The 27814-nt window shown below is 33.2% G+C and overlaps 3 protein-coding genes and 1 long non-coding RNA gene across 4 annotated transcripts; 2 read left to right on the top strand and 2 right to left on the bottom strand.

Moving 5' to 3' along the window:
* The first annotated feature begins 876 nt into the window (after positions 1-876).
* Positions 877-3672, top strand: LOC146958353 (uncharacterized). The gene is made up of 2 exons (XR_015024621.1): positions 877-1531; positions 3118-3672. It is a non-coding gene; the product is annotated as an uncharacterized LOC146958353 (long non-coding RNA).
* A 1086-nt stretch (positions 3673-4758) lies between these two features.
* On the bottom strand, positions 4759-5999 carry LOC146958354 (heavy metal-associated isoprenylated plant protein 39-like). Its single transcript, XM_085739862.1, has 3 exons — positions 5861-5999; positions 5507-5582; positions 4759-5395 (listed from the first exon to the last, which is right to left on the bottom strand). Exons 1-3 carry the CDS (start codon positions 5864-5866, stop codon positions 5085-5087), a joined length of 393 nt encoding a protein of 130 aa, XP_085595988.1. The 5' UTR covers positions 5867-5999; the 3' UTR covers positions 4759-5084.
* Positions 6000-14447: 8448 nt separating this feature from the next.
* LOC146958355 (heavy metal-associated isoprenylated plant protein 12-like) lies at positions 14448-15713 on the bottom strand. The gene is made up of 3 exons (XM_085739863.1): positions 15496-15713; positions 15221-15296; positions 14448-14917 (listed from the first exon to the last, which is right to left on the bottom strand). Exons 1-3 carry the CDS (start codon positions 15499-15501, stop codon positions 14592-14594), a joined length of 408 nt encoding a protein of 135 aa, XP_085595989.1. The 5' UTR covers positions 15502-15713; the 3' UTR covers positions 14448-14591.
* A 9806-nt stretch (positions 15714-25519) lies between these two features.
* LOC146958356 (uncharacterized) lies at positions 25520-26818 on the top strand. Its single transcript, XM_085752025.1, has one exon. The coding sequence runs from the start codon at positions 25520-25522 to the stop codon at positions 26816-26818; it is 1299 nt and encodes a 432-aa protein (XP_085608151.1).
* Positions 26819-27814: the final 996 nt, after the last annotated feature.

Raw genomic sequence — 27814 nt, forward strand, 5'->3', positions numbered from 1 at the left:
TTAGAAGATTTGTTTGCCTTAAAATGTACTAAAGTTATACATTAAAGAATCGTTTTTGCACTTGTTTTAATTGACAGTTTTTCTTGTATTATTATATCACTATTTTGTTTTATATACTTCTGTACCAAAAGCCACATGTGATCATATAATAGTTTTTCAAGGAAGTCAAAAACTATTAGTAGGCTTCTAGATCTGATTACCATCTAAACACATATATTAATGGGAATCATTTCAGTTGATCCGTTTAAATAAATCATATATTAACTTAGACAGATCCCAACTAATCAGACCATTGTCTTCTAGTATCGATGAAGAAGAGTCAACTAATGTATCACAAGTTCTAAGGCAGAATACATTTGAAAAAGATCTATTCCCCGTTTGGTGAATGAACCGTGAATAACTCTATATATTAAAAATAATACACTGTTTAAATATAGATCAAAAGATAAGATTGCTTTCACACGGACTATAAAGTTATTAATTACTAGAGTAAAATTTTAATTGTTCCGTATGCGAGTTTAACTCAGTTGGTATGAACATCACATTACATATTCAAGAACATAGTTCAAATCCCAAACATTTCATTTATTCATCTTAAGAGAATGATCTCTAGCCATCAGATCAAACTACTTGACCGAAATTTAATTTAACTTTAAAATTAGACTTTTGACCCGTGTGTCGCACGAGTTTTCTCGACTATAATAGAGACCAATAAATAATCTTTAACCCGTAAGATCATTGATATCGTAGAAAATATTTTCTTCAAAAAAAAAAGGCAAGCGGATAAGAATGAAATTGGTGTGCAATGCATTTTTTTTTTATGGAATTTGTTAGGTTAAATAATTACAAACCTAATAAAGCAAATGTAATATCCCGCGTAATTTTAAATAAATTGTCGTATTAGTTACATGTCAAAAAAAAAAAGATAAATAATTGTTAAAGGGGTTAATTATTTATTGAGAAATGAGACATTAGTCTGTAAATGTCTCGTTCATTATTTCAATGAACTCGAAGAATTTAATGGTTACGTATTAATAGAGGGTAATTATGTCTTTTTCTTTGAAGGGCATTTTGGTCATTTGGGGCTAAAGATTTTTTTTTTAAGAAAGTGGTGGAACCTTACCCACTCATTTTTCCACCTCCTTTTCTCACAACTTCTAGATGGGTCTCCTCTCTACTTCTCCTTCTACTATCGACCTTACCCTCATCTCATTCAATTTCACCAATTCATCCTTTTCTATCTAATGTACTCCACAAGCAATGGTATTATCTTGTGTATTGTCACAATTAAGTTCATTAAACAAGTTCAATTTACCCTTTTCTCACTCCCAGCCGAGCTCTCCCCTTTCCTTTGTTCTTTGGAAGTTTACAAGGATGGATTCATGTGGTTTTGCATGTGTAATTGACAGCCTCTTTCTCATTCTAAATTATGACTACCTTTTTCTTCTTGCCATAACCTCTCTGTGCAACCTAAATTTCAAGTAATCCAAATGGTTCAAGCTGTACAATTGAGTTTCGTAAGATGGCTCAGGTATAATTTCATTGTTTTTGTAATCCCATTTTAAATTCATGGATCTATGTTTCTAATGTGGAAGAGTAATGACATTGTCATTGTTGGTTAAATAAAATATTTTGTTGTTATGTTTTGTTAGGGAACTAGAAGCCCAATACTTAGTGTATTCTAGTAGAAAGTTAGTTGGTTAGGATGTTACTTTTAATAGTTGAATTTGTCGTAACTGTTTCTAACTGATGTAGTTGAAAGGAAGGGGAGTCAATTGTAGATATATTTTTGAGTTAAGTGTTTAGGTTGAATGTCTTAATGCAGGACAATTTCGTTGTACGTTGTGTTGTTTCTGTTTCACTTTTGATTAATCTTTGTTGGTGCTTGTTTATACTTGTGGGGACTTGATTCTTGATTAGACTATTAGAGTCTCTTATTGCAGATTTAGATTTTAGTTTTCTCACTTGAACATTAGTATTGTGTAACTAGACTAGCTAAGATGAATTGATGAAGTGGACAAATATGGATTTACATATGATTATTTCTAAATTAGGTATCCTTATTTGTTTATTCTAAAATTTCATTTATGTTAATAAGTATGTTTATGCTAGTATAAATGTTGGAGGGAAATTCTATCAAGACAATTGATGTATAAAATTATAAAAATGATTTGAAAGAAAGTTTGAAATGCACTCTATGAGTAATATGTTTACAGTAAAATTATAGAAAATCACAGAAAAATGGAAATGAGAAGAAAAATTGAAATGAGTAACATGCTCATAGATAAAGAAAGAAAAAGAAAAGAAAATATGAAAACACCGTTTGCTACAACGAGAGATAATGTAGCCTATGACGTACGGGTCATAGTAATCCGTTTGCTACAACGAGAGATAATGTAGCCTATGACGTACGGGTCATAGTAAACCGTTTGCTACAACGAGAGATAATGTAGCCTATGACGTACGGGTCATAGTAAACCGTTTGCTACAACGAGAGATAATGTAGCCTATGACGTACGGGTCATAGTAAACCGTTTGCTACAACGAGAGATAATGTAGCCTATGACGTACGGGTCATAGTAATCCGTTTGCTACAACGAGAGATAATGTAGCCTATGAGGTACAGCTCATAGTAACGAATGAAATATATAATTAATGATATGAAATTTTAAGTCAAGAATTATTCTAATATTATTGAAAGAGAACAAAAATTAAAATTATGAAACCAAGGAAAAAAACTCTAAGGACCCTCCAACTTGAATACTAACATAACATACGCATATTAACATGAAAATTATGTTTAGAATGAATTAGCTACGAAGCAATATCTTATGAGCACTTGGCCAATCATTGGAAATGAGGAATTTTAGTTATGGATCTACGACTTAGTTAGCCGAGCTAGTAGCTATCATAAAGAATCAGAGACATACTCAGATAAGTATGTCAAAGTATAAGCTATTTTAGAATATGATATATTGGATATATGTTTATGATTAAGCTTTATGGGTATGTGAATTGTGTGTGAAAGTTATGATTTCCATGATAATTTCATTTTAGAGTAGCTTGGTTCATGAAAGGAGATAATTAGAGAATTTTGTTTGATGATCATTGTTGAAGGTTTATTGCTAATGTAATTGAGATGAGTTGGTGATCAAAATGGAGTATTATTGTTAAAAGTGGTCGTACTTGAACCTTATGAAAATTGGGTAAAAGCTTCGTATGACATATTCGTAGTATATTCGTGATATATCTTGTTGTGTAACCTGGAATAAAGTAATAATTAGATTTTTGGATTCCTCATTCAATTCCCTACAGTTTGGACCTAAATTTCATGTGATTCCGATTAGTAATGAACTCGGAAAGTGCGTTTGAAGTTGGATAATTCTGCTGGAAAAAGGCTTACGGGTTTTGTCATGATTTTTGTGAAATGAGCTAAATTGTGGATTTAGACTAGTTAGAAAGGGGCATGATTTAATATAATATCTAGGATGTTTATTTTGAGTTGTACAAGTAGTTTAAAAATAAAGATGTTATTTGGAGATTCTGGCTGATAACAGGTTTTTAAAACAGGATTTACATCTTGGAAAATGTTAAAAATATAGACGAAACTCTGTCGAAATTTCAGTGGATATTTATTTTGAAATGAAATTTAAATTGAAATTTTTATGTATTATAGTTGTCAAGTTTGATTAATAGGCTTGCCGGGCTAGAATGACCTAGTTCGCGCGCCGGTCACGATGATTGTTTTTGGGTCGTGACAGCAAATGAGCGGGAAAAAAATTAGGTTAAGTTGCTGCAGACGTAACAAAATTAATAAATAAGGATGTAAAAAAAAGGCATGAAATTAAAAAAAAATCCAAAAAAAAGTGTAAAATTCTTGACCAAAAAAAAGAAGTATCAAATAGAAGGATCATACGTGATCATTGATATGGTAGAAAATATGTTCTTCAAAAAAAAAAAAAAGGCAAGCAGATAGGAATGAAATTGATGGGCAATGTATTTTTTTAGATGGAATTTGTTAGGTTAAATAATTGCAAATCTAATAAAGCAAATGAACGGGAAAAAATTAGGTTAAGTTGCTGCAGACGTAACAAAATTAATAAATAAGGATAAAGTTCGGATTAAGAAAAGAGACCTTATTAATGTGACATTACAATTTAAACTGAGTTAAACATGAAATGAGTTTGGATTGGTTCCAGTAGCAAACTGGTTTAATTTTTTATTTTAACTTTAAAATAACTTGAATATTGATTAAAGGAGTGGTAATAGAATATTAAGAAAAAGAAGACCATTAGATGTAGAGTCTATTATCCGTCAAGGGGTCGGGCTTGGACCACTTGGTCTTTCATTCCGAGGGCTTTCATTACTGCACGTTCTCTTACATGATAAGATTAAGTTGTTAAAATGTTCACTTATTACTTACCTTCTCGCTAAAATAATTCATTTAAGTAACATCCCAATAATTTTTTGGGTTAAGAGAGTTTATAAGGTGAGTGTAACCTATAGAGCTCATAATAATCAAAATTTTATCTTTATCACCTAATTGAGTGACTTGCTAATAAAGTTTTCATATGGGTAGTGATAATTGACTTATATTGACATTTGCAGCGAGTTTAGAATTATCGCCGTAAATTCATTGTGATATAAGTTACACCTTGGAGCCTCAACAAAATCATGATGTCACCGTAATTTTATCCAACACGTGATTCTAAACATGCGCTTGTTGATTGTGTGCTTTTTATGGTATGAGTCATGTCCTTATCATAATTGTCCTCATATTATATCATGTTCATTTTGATCCCAATTTATGTAAATCATGAATCTTATACAATCAACATACTCACCTTTCAATCCCTCAAAACAAAAATACACACATATATCAAACACATAACATTACTTAATTTACTTTCATTGCTCATCATTTCATCAGTACTAACTCAGCTTCTTACAATCTAAATTGCAAGAAACCCTCATGAAAAGAAAGATAAGATGAACAAGAAGAAAACAAAAGAAAAAGAAAGAACATTTTTTTTCCATTACTCCTCAACAACAATGTACTTTTTTTCTTCCAAATAATCTAAAACTTAACAGATGACACATGCACTAGGATTCTCTTCCACACTGGTGTAATAGTAATGCGGTTGTGTCATCATCATAGGATAATGATAGGTTTCACAAAACTTCACAAAACCAGGAGCTGCTGAATTCTTATTTTGATCCTTTTTCTCCTCTGCAGGCTTCTTTTTCTCTTCTTTCTTAGGCTCCTTGGCTGGTCCAACAGATAGTATCTTAGGATGACACAGCTTCCTTAACTTTCCCACTACATGCACAACGTCTATGTCTCCTGTTAAGGTCAATTTCTGGTCCTTCATATCCAAAGAAACCGACTCAACCCCTGCAAAAATCATGGTTAAATACTTAAATTTATTCTCTCCTGATTTTATGAGTATAAAATAGCAAATAAAATGTAATAGAATTTAAAGTGACAGAGATTGAAATTCAATACCTGAAATATTAGAGACTGCCTTCAATGCTTTTTTCTTTGTTTTGTCATCGTGTAATTCCACTTGCAGCACTATTTTCTGTCATGAACAAATCAGAAGATTGTTAGGAATTAGGACGCACTAAAATCACTTCTAGCTATTAAAAAACAACTTTCCCTAACAAAAAATTTATGAAATTAATAGTAGAAGCATAGGTTGAATTTATGACATGAGATCACAAACTTTGAATGTCAATTACTTGTGCTAGAAAAAAAAACAAAACAAAACTAAGAAGTGAGGAGTTTTCAATTTGAATTCATTTTATTGGAGCATAATAAAAAAAATAAATGATAAAACTAGTGGTTACAAAATCTAACATTCATTGATAAGACGGGGAAATTATGAGTGAGACCGCAGGTACAACTACAAGGATTGGTGTACTGAAACTTAGCTCAGGTCCAAAGGTATTTAAAAGGAAAATAAATTAAATAGAGTGAGTAGAGAAAGAGTGAGAGAGAAGAAGTCAACTTAAGTCTTGGGGAATCGTATCGTGATTGCAAGGTCACTTATTATTAGCATGAGACATTTGAGTTCAACTTGAATTATTAAATAAAAGGGTCTTTTATTTTGAATTGTTTTGCATAAACTCGGTATCTTCATGCGTAACTTGTCGATATTAATTTCTCGAGCTTTGCAGGATCCAAATCCAAATGGACGGCAATTCTTCTAAAAAATTTAACGTTGATACATGTCTAAGACCGCATTCAAACTCAGGATTTTGATTAAACTACAATATGACATGTACCTACAATGTGATACGTATTTAAAAGAATTGAGTATGCGGGAAATATCATAAACACCTTTCAAAAAAGAAATATCCTAAAAATATATGATAATGTATATTTTTTTTAAGAAGTTTAATTAGCCGTCCAAATCAGCATCGGAGAGAATCAAACTTAAAACTTTGACTATGAGCGCACTTCAACATCTCAAGTCAATAGCACGAGACCAACCCAAATAGGTATCTGATTGATACTCCTAGGACATAAATCTTAAGGTATCTAAAGATTATTGGTATCCGATATGTATCTGACACGGATACTTGTTCTATTTTAAATTATCTAAGCATCATAGATTACAAGATTGAAGGTATTGTTTATACTTTTCTTCTTATTTAAGAATTAGGGAAAAAAAATTGAAAATTAGAAAATTCGAGCAACTAGCCAGCTGGGCAAATGAATGAAGACAATATATGGTTTTCAGGGAAGTTTCTTACCAAATGACCCAATTGACATACAAATAATAAATTTAATGGTTGGAATCTACAATGCTGAATTGCTTAATTCGCGAGCAAACCTCAAATGATTATCCAGAACTGCCTTTTCGATGAGCATTGTGAAATTAATTTATACTAATAAACTCTTCCAAGATCAACTTATTGGACTCTGCCACTTCAGCAACCTTATTTTTAAGAAACCATAAAATTAAGCCAACCTATAGGGTGGAGAAATGTTACATGTGGTTTACCTTGGACCAATTTTTGAAATCGCTCGCAATTTCAAAGACGACCATGCTATGTTAAGTAGAAGTTCAGGGTCGGCCATATCCTTATCTCTTAACTTGATCGATGTTGATTTAACAAAATTAAGAGAAAGTTAAGTTTTGAGCACTAATAGTTTATTTAGTGAATTGTCAACAATTAGATGACTCTATCAACCGTGAGGATGAATAATACTATGAACTTCTGCTTACCAATAGCAACATCAATTGTTGCTTGAGGTTTAAACTAATTCAAGCATTAATCCATAATAAACTATATATGACACTTCATCCTAGACATCGTCCAAAGGTTATTACGTACTATTGCCTCCACGCTCATATAAATTATGAGTTGAGAACTTCTAAGCCACCTCAATTTCATTCTCTATTCTCCATTACAAAATTAAGAAATAGTTCATGGATCAGTACTAATGACTATGTTTTCCATTAGACGGAGGCCATTCATGGCGGAAAATAACGTCCCGAGTTTTTTCAAGAAGTGTTTGAATGGTTGGATCCTACGCTTTATTGGAAATACACGGTTGGATGGGTGACAATAATAGAAAGAGACCGGCATCGTAATATTTTCGCTACAACTAGCATTTCTCTTTCCATTAGCAACGAGTGTGTCTTCACATTGATGTGGATGGGGTTTACTGATTAAAAGTATTGAAACACACAGCCGCCTACCTTTCCAGCCGCCTACCTTTCCCTCATATCCAATCTCTGATTTTCAAGATGTAGACCATTGTTACCGGTGGTGCGACGAGCGGCGTCGGCCCTCCGCACCACCATCTTCTCCGTCCTCAGGTGACGCGTCTTCTCCGTTCTCCGGTGACGCATTTTCTCTTCCGTCGGAGGTTCTTCTGTGTTCCAGATCTGGGTGCTCTTAGCTTGTTCTTCGTGTTTCTGTCCTAACCATCGCCTTGCAGATTGTGTGCGGTGCTTGTGGGCGGGTATGTGGTGGTGGTGGAGTTGTTTTTCCCGTGGTGGTGAGGAAGTGGCTTTGGTTGGCGTTTTTGGGTGGTGATTCGGTGGTGGTTTGGGGTGGTGTTTCAGCTGCCAATCTCAGCTGCGGTGGTTGGTTGCTTTTTTTTTTTTGGTGTGGTGGTGATGCGTAGTGGTGGTGATGTGCGGTGATGTGGTGGTGGTGTGACGGTGGTGTGATAAGGATTAGTGTGGAAGAGGTGATGGTAGTGTTGTAGGTATGGTTTTGGTGGTGAGGCGGTGATGGTGGTGATGTAGGTTACTGGTTAGGTGGTGGGAGGAGGTGATGGTTGTGTTGTTGTGGTGGTGGTGATGTTGCGGTGATGGGAGATGGTGATGGTTGTGTTGTTGTGGTGGTGGGAGGAGGTGATGGTGGTGATGTTGTGGTGATGGGAGGAGGTGATGGTGATAGCGGAGGTTGTGATGCTGTTTTGGTGGATCAGTGGTGAGAAGATACGGGTTTTGGGTTGTGTGTGTGGTTGCGGTTTTGTGGTGTGTGGTGACGGTTTTGTGGTGTGTGGTGGTGGTGATGCAGTAGGAAGACGGAGCATCAAAATCGTTTCTTAAGGTTGTTTTCGGTGATGTTTAAACGGTGGCAAAATGGGTGGTGGCCAACGGGAGGGTTAGTGAGATTATTGGTGTTTGCGTGGTGTGATGGAGATAGCTGCTTGCGTGAGGGTTGGGGGTTTTTGAAGTTGTGGTCTTCGAATTTGGTGTTCCTTTTACTGTTTTCTATGATAGTCCTTTGTTAGGTGATGTTTCCTGTGGGTTTTTCAGATTGTCTTAGATGCACGGGTCTATGGGTTTACAATTGGGTGCTCCCCATCTATCATTTGTATGTTGCTATTTTACGACTTCTGGCCTAGCACCTCTTGTGCTGGTCAGGACTCATTGTGATTTTAATAAATTCCATTTTAGCTTCTTCAAAAAAAAAAATCACATGATCTAAGAAGGGTACGTGAAACATTATGTATTAGATTCTAAGGAGCCAAAAAAATAAACTTTTATGAAAATTATTTGGTTCTAGAGCCTTTTAATTATTTAAAAAGGTTTTTTCTTCTTGCATTTTTGTTGTATAAGAATCATTCATAATCAAGATTTTTGTTGTAATAGAACGAAACTTAAGTACCATGACGATTATAAGGAATAATAAGGTTGCATTTAGCGCAACTAATTCTACTTAGAGAGCATCAGACTAAGTCATCAACTCTCAATCCAACTTCATCATGCCATTGATGATATTAACGCCTCTCATATTACGAAATCCAAGTCTGCCATCCTCCTTAGGTTCACTAATAGTATCCACAAATATCAAATGACATTTCCTTGCTTTAGAAGTAGAGTCCAAAATAAAGTTTCTACAAAGCCTCTCCCCATCATCACAAAAAGATTTGGGATTAACTGAAGATTACATCGCATAATTCGGAAAACTCATAATACAACTTTGAGCTAGAGTGATTCGGCCAGCCATAGAAAGTGAATTAACTTTCCACCAGCAAAGTTTACTCTTAATATAGAGAATCCATTAATACCAGGGATTAAATCTTGGACATCTTTCATAATACTCCACACAACATGGCTAGACCTTTGTTTCTGGACAGAACACAATTGTTTAATACTTAGGAGTAAATTCCATCACTCAATTTTCTGAAGTACTATTGTCAAAAGAAAATTTTCTAGAGAATTGAAGTGTAAGTGTAGAATATCATATTGGTCAAGAATGTGCTATATAAAGAATAGTCTCACAAAATTCATAATCCACTTCCGTTTCACAATATAAACCATAAATCAATTTAAAGGTGATCAATCAATAAAAGCATTAAGCATGGAGATAAGAAAAACAATTCAATAAGTTTCATCAAAAGTCATAATCAAATTACATGGCAAAGGTATTCATCTAGGTTTACTCATCCCCAACAATGGAGGGTTTAGCTACACATAGCAATTAAACAAGAGAAAGGGATAAAAGAAAGATTACAAGAACAATTCATGAATGATTCTTGCTCAAAATCTCCTCCAGCGTTGCTCTAGATCTCTCCTTATGTGTTTCTATGCCTTTTGATCTCCAAAAACGTGAACCCTTAATTTAGAAACACCTCTCTTATATTTATAAGAAGCCAAAAATCGGCCCCCGAGTCCTAAAATCAGCCCCCGAAGGCCGAAATTTCGTTCCCTGGAAACAGCAAATCGGCGCCCGAACCAGGAGGGTCGGGGCCCGATTTTTCCAGAAACTTAGCTACTCCCATGTTGCTGAAATCGGCGCCCGAGTGTGGTAAATCGGGGCCCGATTTTTCCAGTATCCAAATGGCTTGAAATCCTCATTTTCTTGTGCTTTCAGCTTGAATACCTTGATGAATTGCCTTACATATACATGAAAAATGTCTACAAAACTAGTAATGACAGAGTGTCATCACAGATGAAAGCAAACTGAGGGGAGGGAAGGAGGGAAAAGTGAGGAAGAAGAGATGATGGCAGAAAGACAGAAGGAAATAAGAAAGAAACAGAAAGGATGAGAGTTACCCAATCTGGATCAGGGATGAACAAATCAAATCTATGTTGTGCGTAGTCACCATAAGGTGCAAAACAGGACCAACAAGGGGAAAACCAGGTACAACTATCAATCAGTCAGGAAGGACTGATGAAGGATAACATGAGGGAGATATTGGAAGGAGATCAGGTGAATTTGGGAAAACGATGAAAATGTATCTTGAAATTCTTGGAGCGCGATCGTAAAACCTCGAAATTTTTTTGATAGACAATTGATTATGTGTATTGCAATTATTAACATTTTAATTGTAAACTTTATTTATGTGTATCACTGCATATGTATGCTTATTTGTTAAAGGAGGGAGCTATGTAGCTCAAAACTAAATTTTCCAAGAAGTAGGCAAAAGGAAGGAGGAAAAGATATTATGAGAGAAGAAATAAGAGAAATAATATTGTTGTTATTGATCAAATGAGAGTGATTACAGCTTATATAGTCATAGTGCAGGAGCACAGTAATACAGTGGTAATCACATAGAATATAGAAACTAGAGTAACTAACTAAAATGAACAAAGGTAGCTATCTAGTCTGGTAACTTGCTACGCAAGTTATCATCATTCTCTTGTTTAACTTCATGATGTAATAAAAGAAAAGCAATAATTTTGCGGTAAACAGGGAAAACGGGTTTGTTAACACCCATGTTAAGGGCATCTCTTGAGACCACATGGAAACTGGCATTGCAACATGACAGTATATTGCAACTGAAAGTGTTTCGGGATGAAGCACCACATTCTTCTCATCGAAGACCCTGAATCAGCCATTAATTAATTCAGTCTAGCTACAATCTTGGTTAATTATTGTTATAAGATTAAGAAGGTAGGAAGGAAATGGAAGTGGTGATGGACAAAAATGGCGAAAATAGTTCAACGTTGAAAGTTAGAAGCATATAACATTGCCTTAGTTTTACATATAGTAGTTAGAATAGTCCCACATCCGAAATATGGAAACAATAGAGAGGAGAATTAATAATATAAAATGGCAGCATGTACCTTAGACTTTTCACAACATTACTTGAGTGTGCTTTTTTACTATCACTATTAAAAGTGCTGGGTCCCTTTATTTGCAAACGTGGTTTGCTGTTATTTGGTCATTTGCTCTTCTCTCATCTGATTTTGATACTACTTTCCATCAAAATAGTTGAGCGTGAGATAACTTATGCATGTATTTTTTAATGGAAATGAGTAAAATCAGATGGGAGAAGAGTAATTTTAGTTTAGGGTGGTCATAATGCAAAAATATAGCATTATTTCTGGAATTTTTAATATTTTCGGATGAACAAAGAAGAAACCACTTAATGGAAACATCTATTGGGCGGCCGAGATTGGCGTCTTCTTGGTGGAAGGATATTGTGAAGATAGGGGAGTTTGGAAGCCCAAATTGGTTTAATTCGGAAGTGGAGAGGAAGGTGGGTAATGGGCTTTCAACTAGTTTTTGGAATGATGCTTGGAGAGGAGAGACGTCTTTCCGGGTTAAATATCCTCGCTTATTTTTTATTTCAGCCAATAGAGAGGCGTTGGTGGGGGAGGTGGGGTTGGTGTCGGATCTTGGAATGGAATGGAGCCTAAATTGGAGGAGGCATCTCTTCATGTGGGAGGAGGAGGTCCTTGTTAGCCTTATGGAGGATTTGGAAGGTGTGAGGTTATCTAATGAAGTTGATGTTTGGAGGTGGAAATTAGAGGATCATGGTATTTTTTCGGTTAGTTCTTCCTATAAGAAATTGGAGGGGCTAACTTTGAGTGAGGTTTCATCGTCAGAAGGGGAAAAAGGGGTGTTTGAGAAGTTGTGGAAGAGTCCGGCTCCTTCCCGTGTGGTGGCTTTTGCTTGGAGAGCTATTCTTAATCGTGTTCCTACCAAGATTAATCTTGCCTTGAGGAACGTGCTTGGGGCGGATGACTCTAAGGTTTGTGTGATGTGCAACAATTTGGAAGAATCATCGACGCATCTTTTTCTTCATTGTGAGGTGGCTAGTTTTGTGTGGTTCAAATTGATGCGGTGGTTAGATAATTTCTTCATTATACCACCTAATCTTTTTGTTCATTGGGAATGTTGGGGTGAGGGAGAAAGAAATAAAATGGTGAAAGCGGGTTTTTGGTTGATTTGGCACGCTACGATTTGGGCTTTATGGAAAGCGAGGAATGATTTTATTTTTAAGGAGGTTAGTTTGACGGTGGATGACATTGTGGAGGACGTGAAAGTGTTGTCTTGGAGGTGGGTGTTAGGTAGGACGAATTTGCCGGCTTGCCTCTTTTTTGAATGGTGTTGGAATCCTAAATTGTGCCTTGCTAGGGTAAATAGGCGGATGTAATGCTTGTTTTTGGGAGCTGCATTTTTCTGGTGTGTTTTAGGTAGTGGCTGTCTGGTTGTTTGCCTCGCCTTCTCTCTGTGTTCCTGCTGCGGGTTTGTTTCTGTGTTGTTCAGCAGGAGTGCAGCCTGCTGTCTTGACAGTTTTGGTGCTGCAGGGTTTGTGGGGTTCAGCTGTGTTTTGGTGCGGTTGGGGTGAGAGGCAGGGATATGCGTGCGACTCTCGTGGGTATATGTCTGCCTCTAGTTTCCATATCGGTTTGTGCTTGGGTTTTTTCTTGGTGTGTTTCGGTGTTCCGTATATTTGCGGCACCCTCCTTGTATTTTTTCCCTTTCACTGCGAGTTTAAGTGCTTCTGGCACTTTCTCGACAAGAATAAAATTTTGCTATTCAAAAAAAAAAACTTAATACCTCTAATGAGAAGTGAAAGGAGGAAGAAACCACTTCACACTAACCTCCTTACTAATTTCAGTCTAAGAAGGTTTGTGATAAAGAATATGATGCATTAGCTAGTGCAAACAACATCATCAATGATACCTAAATGCTTCCTTTTAGCATTAGTTAAAAGCTTTGCATGAACAATTTTCCAAAGGAACACCTGTTTCTATGAGGGTCTTCTCACTTCCAGATCTTTGGGAAATTAGTGTAATGGTATACGTTGGGAGCTTAGGAAAATGATGAATAGAAGCAGGGTCGGCCAAATTATTTTCCATTAAACTTTACAAGTATAAAGGCCTCATATTTGAACAAAAAAGACATTATATATCATAATACTCATCACTGCTTTAGACATCGTTTACTTTTAAAATTAAATTATGAGCAATGATATTTGAACAACCATTTGGTACAACCTATTTGACAACCTTCATTTTTCTCTCTCCATTGTTTTTGAAGAGAGAGAGTAAGAATATATTGTGAGTATGAGAGAGAAAGTTGTCTAAAAGTTATCACAAAATGGATGTACAAATATCATTTCTCTTAAATTATTGGGATGACCCTGAATAGAAGGAATAATAAGATTTTCACAGCTGCATTTAGTGCAAATAATTCTACTTAGAGAGCATCTGAGTAAGTCATCAACACTTAATCCAACTTCATCATGTAATTTATTCCCAGATTACGAAATCCAACTCCTCCATCCTCCATAGGTTTGCAAATAGTATCCACAAAAATATCAAATGACATTTCCTTACATTAGAAGTAGAGTGCAAAATAAAGTTTCTACAAAGCCCCTCCACATCATCACAAAAAGATTTGGGATTAACTGAAGATTACATCGCATAATTCGGAAAACTCATAATACAACTTTGAGCTAGAGTGATTCGGCCGGCCATAGAAAGTGAATTAACTTTCCACCAGCAAAGTTTACTCTTAATATAGAGAATCCATTAATACCAGGGATCAAATCTTGGACATCTTTCATAATACTCCACACAACATGGCTAGACCTTTGTTTCGGGACAGAACACAATTGTTAATACTTAGGAGTAAATTCCATCACTCAATTTTCTGAAGTACTATTGTCAAAAGAAAATTTTCTAGAGAATTGAAGTGTAAGTGTAGAATATCATATTGGTCAAGAATGTGCTATATAAAGAATAGTCTCACAAACCTCGTATTACAACCAACACTGTACATCAGAAAAAAGAAAGAAAATACAACCAAAAATAAAGAAAGAAAATACAACCAAAAATATTGAATTAATTTTTTGTTTATCAACCTTGAAATAAAAAAATTTAGATGATGACACAGCCATTAGGATCCTCTTCAACGCTTATGGCACGGTGGTATGAATTGTATGGATTCATCTGATGATTATAATAGGTAGTAGGTGTACCATAGAGCACGAAAGGATTAATTATCATTGGTGAATCTTTCTTATCATCTTCCTTCTTTTTATCATCTTTTTTAGGTTCATCTTTCTTTTCCTCTTTAGCTGGTCCAACTGAAAGTATTTCTGCATGACAAATCTTCCTTAGCTTAGCCACTACACGTACTGGATCAATGTCTCCTATTAAGGTCATTTTCTTGTCTTTCATGTCTATTGAAACTGATTCAACCCCTGCAACAATATTGCAAATACAATCTTAGCATGTCACTAAAAAATTTAATGATCGAAGTATTGATTCTATAGATTTGGATTGTGTAGTGTGACCATACACAATCATCCACATCTAAACTGTCCAATCAGATTTTCAATTTCCAATACACTTTATTAATCTAAAATATCGAACTTGAAATCGGGATCAAACATTTCAGACGTGACCGACGGTATAGAGTCACGAGATAAATATTATAACACACTATCAATAGAATTTATTTTTTTTCATGAAACAAGAAAGCAGAATTTTAGTTAATTCAATACCTGAAAGGCCAGAGACTGCTTTCATAGCTTTTTGCTTGATTTTGTCTTCATTTATTTCCAACTTCAACACAACTTTCTGTCATAGAAATATCAAGTAGTTGTTAGAACAAAACACTTGCTTTCTTTCTAACTCTAAAACTAAGATTACCAAAGAACTACTTCAAATTCAAGCTAGAAATTGTTCAAAAGAAAAGGAAAATTCACCAATTATGCTTTAGCATTGATAAAGAAGATAAAAGAGTGGTATTAATCAAGGTAAAGTATTAACTACTAACCTTCATATTGTTATGGAAGCTACTGAGCTGAGGTAGAAGAACTCTTGATGAAAATTGTAATAAGAGGGAAAGAAAAGTTACGGAGATTGAAGTGGTAATTTGAAGAGGAAGAGATAATTTTTCAATTTGAAATTAAGTTATGAAATGAAGATGAAAATTTGATGCTTATTTATAGTCTAAGTCTAATGTATGGAAGAGTTGATGATAGAGGCTTGGTCAACCGAAACTAGTCAAGACAAGTACTAGTGTAATGTGTGGTCTTCTTCGAAACGAGTAGTAGGAGAAATAAAAGACTTTTTCTAGTCTATAGTTTGTTTGATTTTTAAGTTCCAATATACCGTTCCTTCGTGGAACAACGAAACCTACATAAATCAAAATCAAAAAGTGATAAATTTATTATTTTAGTTATGGTGGGTTCTATGGTGGACCTACGGTTGATTGGTGCTTAAAACTTATTCAAAACTTTGACATCCATTGACAACGTCATTCAGAATTAGAAGTTCACTGCTGTCTTCATCTTTACGGTTGTTATCATCCTTATCGTCTTAGTTGTGAGGATAAGAAGGATCATCAACCTTAACTTCAAAATGATGATGTTTGTTATTGTTGGAATTTTTAACTATTTTTAAGTAATTAACAATAAACTGTTAGGACTTAAGTCCATGAGGAAAATTCAATTCAAAAGACTAATTTGTTAGATGGTGGGAGAGTCTCATGAGTTTTTTATTTTTTGACAAGGAGTCTCATGAGTTAAGTATCACATGAAACACTTTTATTTATCCGATACGAGACTCCTAACACAAACCATCTATTAAAGTGGTTTAATGTAGAATTTATCTTGGAAAATATGTCTAAGGTGGATGATAAATTGTCCAAAACATCAACTTATTTTATGTCACCCTTTAAGGCTTGGTTTGGTAAAAATAGCGGATAGTTGATAGCTTATAGCTGATGACTGATGACTAATAGTTTATAGCTGATAACTAATGACTTATAACTGATAACCTAATTGAAGTGTTTAAAAAAATTAGCAGTTAATTCATAATAAAATTAATATACATTAATATATAAATATTTAAAATTTAGTAATTTAAATTTATTAATTTCATATATCTTATATATATTATTAAATTAACTTATTTTCCAAAATTATATCTATTAATTTCATATATATTATATACTTTATCATTAAAATAAAATATCTTTTCAAAATATCTTTCATTTTTAGAATCATCTAAAATTGATTCCTTCCATTTTATTTTACTCGAGGACATAAAAGACGTGATGTCACCAAAGCTAAGATACCGTTTGGACTTTCGCATGGTTTGAATTTAAATTAAATTACAGTTTTTATTTTAAATTATAATAAATTGTAAAGGGTAAAAATGGATTTTAGATAAAATAATAAGGGTAAAAGTGGAAGAAAATGTGATGAGCTATAAACTATAAGCTCAAACGCTACTTGAAATAATGTCTAGAAAATAAGCTATAAGCTCGTAAAATAAGCTATAAGCTCGTGGTGAAAACACTGTTATCAAACAAGACTTTTTCCGTCAAACGAGATTATAAGTTATCTGCTATAAGCTATAAACTAGTTTCTTAGCCTTGTCAAACAAAGCCTAAAAGTAAAAGCATAATTTCCTATTTTTAGGCCAACTACCTTAAAAATTATATATCTAGATCATGACAACAGGTTCCAAAACCTAAAGAAAGTAGTGATTCATAACTTAGATTCGATTCAAAGTTGACCAAAAGTTGAAAAACATTAAGAACAAAATATTTTAAATAAACATCTTTCAAACAATTCTAAAGAGGATCATCATTCAAGCATAATCTAATAGTTTAACAACTAATGCTAACAGAATACATCATCAAATAGAAATAAAATTAAAAATACACAAAGTGAAGAGAATTAGTTTCAATCTTGTTTTCAAGGCTGGAATATGCAATTTCTGGTTGCTTTGGTCGCAGCTCTCCTATTTTCATGTTCGGTGTGCGTGAGGTGTGTGGGCAGGTGTGTACCGCGCAAGCGGTTGGAGGACTTTTCATGCTTTGTTTACCAGCGTCTGCGGGGTCTTTAGGCAAAATTCACTTGTTTTTCTTCACTTTGCATGGACTTTGTACCTTTGATATTGGTTAGATAATTACAAGACACGCAATAATTTTAACTATGTTATGAAAATAAATAAAGATAGTAACAGAGAAAAGGAGAAGAAGAGTGAATAGAAAGAAGTATTCTTTTTCACTGATGTGCATCTGAATGATACAAATGAGTTCTATTTATAGGAAAATAGAGTAGCTTATGAACTAAGCCCAATAACCTAGTAGTGTGGCCCATTAACCCATTTGCTATTTGGACATCCACTATTAATATTTATAATAGGCCGTGCGCGTGCCTGGATTATTTCATGAGTGCTCCAGAGATTTCGCCAAGATCTCATACAAGCGGCCCCACTTGACACTCACATAGGTGATTTCATTAAGTGTATGCTGCAAATCATACACCACCCATAAGGGATATGAAATTCATTAAAAGCTTTGTAGACTTATCCTCTCAGTAATGCAGTGTCTAGCACTTCACACACACACCATAGGAAAGGGACGAGAACAAAAATTAATTAACTAATTTTTGGTGCTAGCAGAACTAATAAGTGACTTGTTCTTACCCATATGAACCTTATTCATGGGATCTCCAATCACAAAGGTTGGGTTCCCATCCCTTATTAATTTCGAGTGGCTTAAGTCCCAATCCCCTCGATGTACACAAATTTATTTCATCCCAAGGGGCTTTGTTTAGTAGCTACATTATACACAAATGATGAAGACAATTTTCTTTCATCATATAAGATTGGCTAAGACGTCTCTAAGTCAATCAAACTCATATATTTATCAAAGTCTATAACAATAAACTTGATCTCTATAATTATTTTTATACATGTCTGCTTACATTATTATTAAGCGATATCACTATCAATGTGGATAAATATAAATCTATTTGTAGATTTATCAGGTCTGCTTGAATGACTTCAAGTGACAACATCCCCACAATAAGTAAAGTAATTGTACATTTTGATTTATTCTCATTGGATTTCAGTTTCAATTAACATCATTGCATTATTTTGATGCAATGGTTCATCAACTCTAAATAATATTTCATATATTGTCAAACTGACTTCTTTGATATACTTCATCAGGTCTACTTAGATAAAGTCTAAGCGACAAACCCCCACATTGAGAAAATATAACTCTATGTATAGATTTATTTAACAGGTCTACTTGAATAATTTTTAAGTGACAACATTTCCACAATGAAAAGTAAATCCCATAAATATATAGTTTCTCATAAACAAATTTCATTAAACATCATTGTATTATTCTAATACAATGGATAACTCATAGTATATATTTCATCAATTCATCATTAACATATTTCGGCAATTTTGATCAACTTTGATCAGATGCCTATATCTTCTTTGAGAAAGTGTTAGCAATTTAGTATCATAATACATAGATAAGAAAACTAAATTATCACAACCAAAATGCAACAGTCTCAAAAGCTAAATGAAATGCAAATCATATTAATATTTAAAGAATTTCTCAATAATGACTCGTGTCAGCACACTCCCAAAAAATGAGTATTGTATTTCATAATGAAAATTATGAGGATGCTCGTACATACTCACACAAAAAAAATCTCAATAATTTTTTTTTTTTAAGAACTTAACAAAATTAAGTGGACAAAGGCAAATCAAAAGAATATTTAATTATAAACAAACTTAACAATTTATGATTCTCTACACTATCAATTTACTTAGATCACTACAAAACATAGTAAGTCCTCGTAAACATAGCACACCACAGAAATACTTTATTATACATACTTTAAAACTCAAGCAGTACTATATATACGTTCAAATTAATTATAAGATATTGATATTTTGCCCAAGAAAATCTGTCAAATAAAGTGATCCTTAAAGCACATGCAACTAATTAGAATTGAGTTTTATATCTCCTCCATAAGCAAGGGGCTGACCACCTTAACCAGTTCTAAATCGTGCAATAACAATTTACATCATTCACCAAATCACAAAAAACATAAATTCACAATTATAACAAAGTAAGTATTTTTAAAAGAATACATACTTGTCGCTTCCTACCATTCAAATTCACATATATGGTACAAACATTTCAATGACTACACACACATATAGCAAACACCAAAAAATGATCAATTAATCCACAAAGTGGGGACAAAGACTACAGTAGTTCGTTCAAACAACAATTTACTCATTTAAATAAACATTTTTCATGGTTCATACCCAAGAATGTTAACATCAACTTCTAGGATGAAACAAAAAGAAATTCTAAGATCTAATGCATATTGAAATAGTTCAGTCAAATATCTTTAAACATTTTCAAATATAACTGACGTGAGCTCACTTTTTCATAAATATCACACAGCATATTAAGGCCAAACATAAAAGCCAATAAAAATTGATAACCATACATCTACCAAAAACATTAGCAGCACAAGAAAGTTCACATTTTGATCACATGATTCAATGATATGTATCTCGATACAAATCTACCAAGATAGATGGTAAACATACGTACCTCATTTTTATGCGCAATCTAGTGTCCAATGATCCAAATCAAATTACACATATAATAGTTATTAATGGAAATGGAAATTGGATAGCAATTCGTGAGGTTAGGAAAACATTCGGAACCAATTTTGAATGTGAATCAAAAGGTCTAGTGTTTAGAAAAAGTTTGATAGAGATAATTCTTAAATTATGAAAATCCTTAAGATTGTTGTAAAATTAGGCACAAGATTATCTCTATAAATAATAATCAATATATAAATATAAAACTCGATTAAACATAAACAAAATAGAGATCAATAAACTTATCTTTTTTGAGATTGTGTTGAATTGACCACTGACATAACCCATCCATCATCATCTCTACTCATCAATTCAATAAGAGAACTACAAAATGAACAAACGGTGAAAATAGTCTGAGACGTGCTGATCGCACTGTCCTTAAGGATTTTCCGCGTAATTATACGCTAATCCCCCAGGATTTAACAGACCCTTCTCGATGTATAATCGAGGAAACAGAACTAACAAGGAGAATTATTTTCAGGAAGATGTAACCCATAGAACAATAGGAAGTGAGGGACAAGTTTCTTGTTTTTGATAAAACTCAAAGCCAAGTGATAAAAAGCCATTGTCCATGCAATACGTGAATTCATTTTATATGCACCATATCATTGTTAAGTCAAGCAAGAATAATTCCTTCTAAATTGCTATTAAAAGAAACGTTATACTTTGACTTGGCAAATAAGTGCTCAAATAAAATAGTTAAGAAAAAGAACAATAATATTCCCACATTCAAGAGATATAAAGGAAAGGCAGTTACAAAAATTTGGATTTAAAAGCATGTCTGGAAAACCAAGTCAAACACAATAATTACTCATATGATAATAATTTTTAATTAAAATACTTTTCTATATTTCTCAATTAAAAATATGGGACACAAAATATTTGAAACTTTTGAAATATATATTAAATTTACAACAAAAACGTCATCAACGTTGACTTTTTATTTTGGTTCCAACTCATTCCAGTCATGACATAATTTATTGAGATCTCTTTCTTTTTCAAAAATTTCAGGTATCTGGTCAGTTCTTCTGGAACTTAAAATTCAATGAAGTTCAAACGACTCTTTTATAGTTTCCACATCCTCATTTGAGTTATCTTTCTTTTTAGCTCCTTTTATTGTTCGAGGATTTTTATATTTGGAACCGATTGGTCTACCACACTTCATGCATGGTTGACGCTCATTTGCAATATTATATTATCTGAATGGGACATCTATTTTGTTTGGAGCATTAGCAGCTGCTATTTTAATTTCTTAACTTTGCAAATGAGTTATATCTTGAGGATCAAGAAGACACAATAATATTTATTTTCAAATAATTTATTTGAACTTAAGGTTCACATTTTTCAGCTGCTTATTCTCTCCCCCTAATATTGGGAAAACTAATTCATCAATTGATAATCAGTCTATTGCGCTGTAAACAAGTTGGCTCAATATAATTTATAATAGATGAAGATTCATATCGATATATTTTCCCAATATTCTTTCAAGATCTATCTAAGTGCATTATATTAGAGCAATTGTGCTATACACAACACATCCAAAAATTTACTTAGATGAGAAATAATAAGTTGTTGACCTAAAATAAATTATAAATTAAGGGGAGGGCTTACATGTAGCTACTTGCTGGCTTGATGCGAAACAATATCTTAACATACAAGAATACATTTTCCCAAAGTTGAATTTAGAAGTTATGCTCTCATAAGTATCATTTATACAATTAACTTTAGACGTCTAAAGAATGGATCTTCAAGTCCATTTTTACGAGCGTATGCTAGCAGTTGTTCAATATCAATATCAATTTCAATTGACAAATGATACTTATCAAATGCTTTCTGAAAAATTCAGAAAATAAACTCTTTGTCAAATTTGTTAACAGAACAATCTCACAAACTTCTCGTTTGGGAGTTAAGAATAATCATACATGTCATTTAGTTGATTCACACTTTCGGTGTATTGGTTCGCAAATATCACCTTATACGCATTTACATATATTTGAAAGACTAAAATTCTCATATTTTCTACTTCCTTGAAGAAGAAGAAAAAAAAAAGGTAAGACAAAAATTATTTGATTGAAGAATCTTCTGACCCTTTAGCATAAATCTATTAAAATTTAACTATTTCCGCATCATAATGAATCCGGGATAACTCAACCGGTCTTGCCAACAACAAAATAATTATAATATGTAAACTTCAGGTTTACAATATTACGAGACAAAAAATTATATTGTAAGTGTAGTATAAATTAGAGACAAAAATTACTTTCTACTACACTTATTTACTTCAGAATATATCTCATAATATAGAGATATTTAACACCTCCTCTTTTCTTTTCAATATGATATCCATTTAGATGGATATCTTAAAACTTAATAAAATTATATTAGAATGCAACCTCGATGTGTAACTTTGTTACTCTATGTAACAATACATTAACTCTTCAGGAGTTGTGAGTAGTCTTGTAGATCTTCGGGAACTCTATTACAAATGATAAGAAAGATAATTATTTGAGCAACCCTTCAGGGATTGTTTAATATTTTTAAGAATTACCATTTGAAAGATGATTTGTAAACTTCTGGTTTACAATAATATGTGTTTCATTTGTTTTTATCCCTTTGAAGTTTGAAACATTGTAAACTTCTGGTTTACAATAATATATGTTTCATTTATTCTAATGCATTTGAAACAATAATGAACAACAACTAAATTCTACCCAAATAAAATTATCTAATGAATATTCTAAAACCTTGATTTATATTTTGCATTACCATAATTATATCAATAAACTAAACACAAAATTTCATGAACAAGTAAAAGTTTATAAATTATAGAGTTTTTCATTCAAGGTCGCATTTCGGCAACACAAATTGACAATAAAATATTTTTCCAAAGTTTGACATCTCCAAAATGTAAATTACATGTGAGATCAAGATCAAATAAATTTATTTCATCAGAAAATATACATATCTAACATGTAAGATGTATGAGATAATAATCTTGAATGATTTAGAAGTCAATAAGAGAATGTCAATTCATATAGGATATTTTCAAGAATTATGTAGAGAAGAATTTGTGTTTACCTTGTAATTCAAGCCTTCTAGAAGTCTTATGCAAAAAGAAAGAAGAATTTTTTTTTATGACCTATACATGTATCAGATTAATAGTAATCTCTACTAAATAAATTACTATCACCACTACATCGGTTATATAAAACAAATAGTATGAGCCATTCACTTATGGGGATGATGTTCAATGTGACATTTCACCATTTTAATCAAGACGCACTCTTGAAGATATTCACTTATTTGCTACTTCAGGAGCATATTCGAGTGGTATAGAAATACACACATTGTCTCATATTTTCCTTTATGTTTTAATGCGTAGTTCTTCAGGAACAAAAGATCAAATCATCATAAATACGACCAATACAAATTCTTTCTTTAACCAATCCTTCAAGGATGCTTTTAATATTAAATATCCACTTCGTTAGGAAGTATGTCACAATCTATATCAAAGTCTTGGGTTCTTCAGGAACTCTATTACATTTTTTTTTTTTTACACATATAATCCTTCAAGAATTTTTAGCATTAGTTCTCCAGGAACTATACCGCAATTTTAAAATGATATTTGAAAATTTTACTTTGAACAATCCTACAAGGATGCTTGAATATTAAATATTTACTTCTCCAGGAAGCATGTCCCAAATGATCAATGTCAAAGTCTTAGTTCTTCAGAAACTATATTACAATTTTTTTTTAAGAGAGAAAAAAAATAGGGTTTCAAGTGTTTTGGGACAAATTGGAATTTATGTGATCAACCGAGTCTCTAAACTCTTGCTCCAAATCAAAATTTTAATATTGATTTCACCTGCAATTTTAAATGCAAGGCTACCCAATTTGGATCCAATAAAATAATGGATTTAAAAGTCATGCTTAATGATACTCGACATGTCATCCCATGAATTTTCAAAAGGATTTAGAGTAATGTATCCAGTAAAATCGTTTTTAAATCAACTGAATCAAAAATATTATACATGAAATCCTTAACGTTTCATCATCTCAGAAAATAAATATCGTAAGTGTTGGATCAACTTTAAAAATATCGATACTATTTCTTTTCCACTTAATTAGCCCTTTAGTTGAAACATAAAACAACATTTTAAAACCAGACACAAACCAAAATCAAGACTTATTTTGAATTTAGTTGTGACATATCAAATCACAATGTTAACATATAGAGCACAACAAAATAAGTTCTCACGATGTGCATAATTTATTAGAAGAATAGCCACGGTTAAAATAAACTCATGAATACATAATTATAGTTAATTTTTCACAAAGTATAAACAAATAAAATACTTATAGCTAATTCTTCACAGTGTGATATGCTATTTCTTACGGATTAATGCAACAGGAAAACATTACGTGTCCCATATAATTTTCATAAGGGTATCATTACGTGTCCATCTTTGAGTTATCTTTTTTCATAAAATTATGCTCTAGTTACCCTTAAGGATATGGATGGATTCATATGCTAATCATTTGCATTGTCAGTTTTAAAATGGCAGCTATTCATACACATTCAAATATTATTCATCACAAAATTAAAATACGCCAATGTTAAAATAAATATCAAGGACAAGAGTACGATAAAAATAATAAAATTTATAATACCTTCTAATCCTTCAGGGATGTATCCTTATTAAATTCTTTTTGAGTTCTACAAAAACTATATACTAAATCTGATAAATCATTTGTTCCTTCAGGATGCATCACTGTTGAATTCATCAGGAATTCATTGATACAAAAATTAAATTTTAAATCATCTTTCAGGGATGCATTAGTATTGAATTCTTCAGGAATTCATTAGAAAACTGAGTTTCTTAATTTCTTTTTAAGCAGTCCTATTGGATGATACTAGAATAGAAGATAACTTGCGCAGCAAGTTATCTAGTTAAACCTAGTTTCAGTTTGTATTCCATATGAGCTAGTTCACCATAGCTATTCTGCACTAGCATTTCATGTATATATATGCTTGTACTCTCTAACATTGAATAATAAGAATCATTTTTACTTCATTCATAATATGGTATCACGAGACTCTCTCAAGAGAGAGAAGTTAGTTACGATCCTTTTCTCTTTTCTAACCGTTTCCGCCATGGAAGCTTGAAGCTCAAGCTTCGTTTTTCTCTGATTCTTCATCCTTTTTCGCGTGAATCTTCTTTGTTTCACCGATTATTCTTCTCTTTTGATCTCAATTTCTTGTTGAGATTCTCTTTTCTCACTTCACCATTGTTGTGAACTAGTTTCTTCGTTGTTCTTCAATCCTCTGTTCTTGGTTCTTTTCTGATTGATACACTATGGTTCGTTCTCAACCATCCAATCAAAATACTGAATCTCCTTTCTATGTTCATCCTAGCGAAGGTCCACATTCTGTGGTGATTTCTCCAAAGTTCAATGGTTCCAATTATCTTGCATGGAGTAGATCAATGCAACGCGCTCTTGGCGCGAAGAACAAACTTTCATTCATCAATGGATCTCTTCCTGTTCCTGATGATGATGATCTTAACAAAAATGCTTGGGAAAGGTGTAATCACCTCGTACAATCTTGGCTCATTGCTTCACTCTCTGATTCAATTGCACAAACAGTTGTCTTTCACAACACTGCATTTGAAGTTTGGCAAGATCTCAAGGAGAGATTTTCCAAGGTTGATCGTATTCGCATTGCAAATCTACGTTCCTCCATTAACAATCTTAAGCAAGGTTCCAAATCTGTGTTGGAATATTTCACTGAATTGAATGCACTATGGGAAGAACTTCATTCTCACCGTCCAATTCCAACTTGTACTTGTCCTCATCAGTGCAGATGTGCTGCTATGCGAGTTAACAAGGAATATAGGATTGAAGATCAAATAATTCAGTTTTTAACTGGTCTCAATGATCAGTTTTCAGTTGTGAAAACTCAAGTGCTTTTACTTGATCCTTTACCTTCATTGAACAAGGTATTTTCTCTTGTGGTTCAGGAGGAGAGTAACAATGTATATACTCCTTCTCTTCCTTCTCTAGAAGAAGGTTCTGTACTTGTGAATGCTTCAGATGCTAGAAGACCTCAAGGGCGTGGAAGGGGATCTTCTAACAAATCTTCTGGCAGATATTGCAGTTTCTGCAATAGATATAATCATACTATTGAGTATTGCTATCTGAAGCATGGTTTTCCTAACAAACCTAATCCACAAGTCAATGTGAATTCTCAAGCTTCTATGAATTCTCATGCTAATGCATCTTCAGCAGAATCTTCTGATGCAAGCAATGTATCTGGTAGTATTGGTTTGGCTCAGGAGAAGATTGATCAACTTGTGCTGCTTCTTCAGCAAGCAAATTTGGTTTCCTCAGTTCCTAACCCTTCCCCTGGCCCCACTACTAACCACATAAATGTCTCTCCCAATATCACTTCTGGTTATTCTGCTTCTTCTTCATCTGCAGGTATACCCATTGTTAACTCATGCTCTTCAGTTTCCAATTCTTTTTGGATTCTTGACTCTGGTGCAAATGAACATATATGCACTACTTTATCTTTGTTTACTTCTATACATTCCATTCCACCTGTTTATGTCAATTTACCTAATGGTTCTTCTGTTGTTCTTAATCAAGCTGGTTGATGAAAGTATATTCTGCATCAAACAAGATAAGTATTTTTGTATCGTCTCCACAGGGAATAGTGCGTTATCAATGACAGTTTAACATCGACTATCATTCCAAGTATTAAGAGTACTTGTTTGTTTGAATTGAAATGTAACTAACTAAACTAATTGCAAAAAGTAAAAGTTGAGATAAATAAGGATTGAAACTTGTTAGGAGTAGCGTTCCTTAACCAAGCGTCACACGTAACCTAATGATCCATACGAATTCTAGCTTTGTAAACAACATTATCACAATCAATTCTAAACTATCCTTCGTGTCCAAAGTGATATAATTATTTCTAAGTTATCGTTTAAACATTCGTGTCCAAATTCCTTAAACGATAACAAAGTCGATCGGATAACTTAATCGACCGTGTCCAGCCTGATTAAGCATCCGAAAGCATTAAACTCTTGATTATGGTGATTATCACAAGATTAACAAAGTTGTCAAATAAGTTAACCTAAGATATATTGCTACTCTAGCTCAAGATTCAAGAGTTTGTGTCCAAAGCATCTTGGATCTCATTGAAAGCATTAACACAAGAATAACAACAATATTGAATATAAATTGCTAGAACCATATATTGCAAGATAAAAAGGATTACATGTTTAGCAAGATCAAGTACCTCTCATCCCAACAAAGGGTATTTAGCTACTCATCATCATGGAAGCCATGCAAGGATGGATTGAAAAGGAAGGATTCATTACACTTGTGATGTCTCAACAAAGTATTAAGATCCAACTTCCAAAACCAATCTTACTCAATGAAGAACTACCTTACTTCTCCCTATGAAAATATCTAAACTAAAATCTAAGAGAAGCTAAGAAAATATCAAGCTAAGATATGATAAGATATTTACAAAGAATAGCAAGTGGGCTGTTTATAGAATTCCCACTATGCTTGAGCTCGCCTCGCGAGCAGCATTACTCGCCATGGCGAGTTCTGATTCCTTCACCATTAAGATTCTGCCACGT

Source organism: Medicago sativa, chromosome 1 (genome assembly GCF_051527215.1).
Source record: "Medicago sativa cultivar Bolivia chromosome 1, Bolivia_mono, whole genome shotgun sequence".
Classification (NCBI taxonomy): domain Eukaryota; kingdom Viridiplantae; phylum Streptophyta; class Magnoliopsida; order Fabales; family Fabaceae; genus Medicago; species Medicago sativa.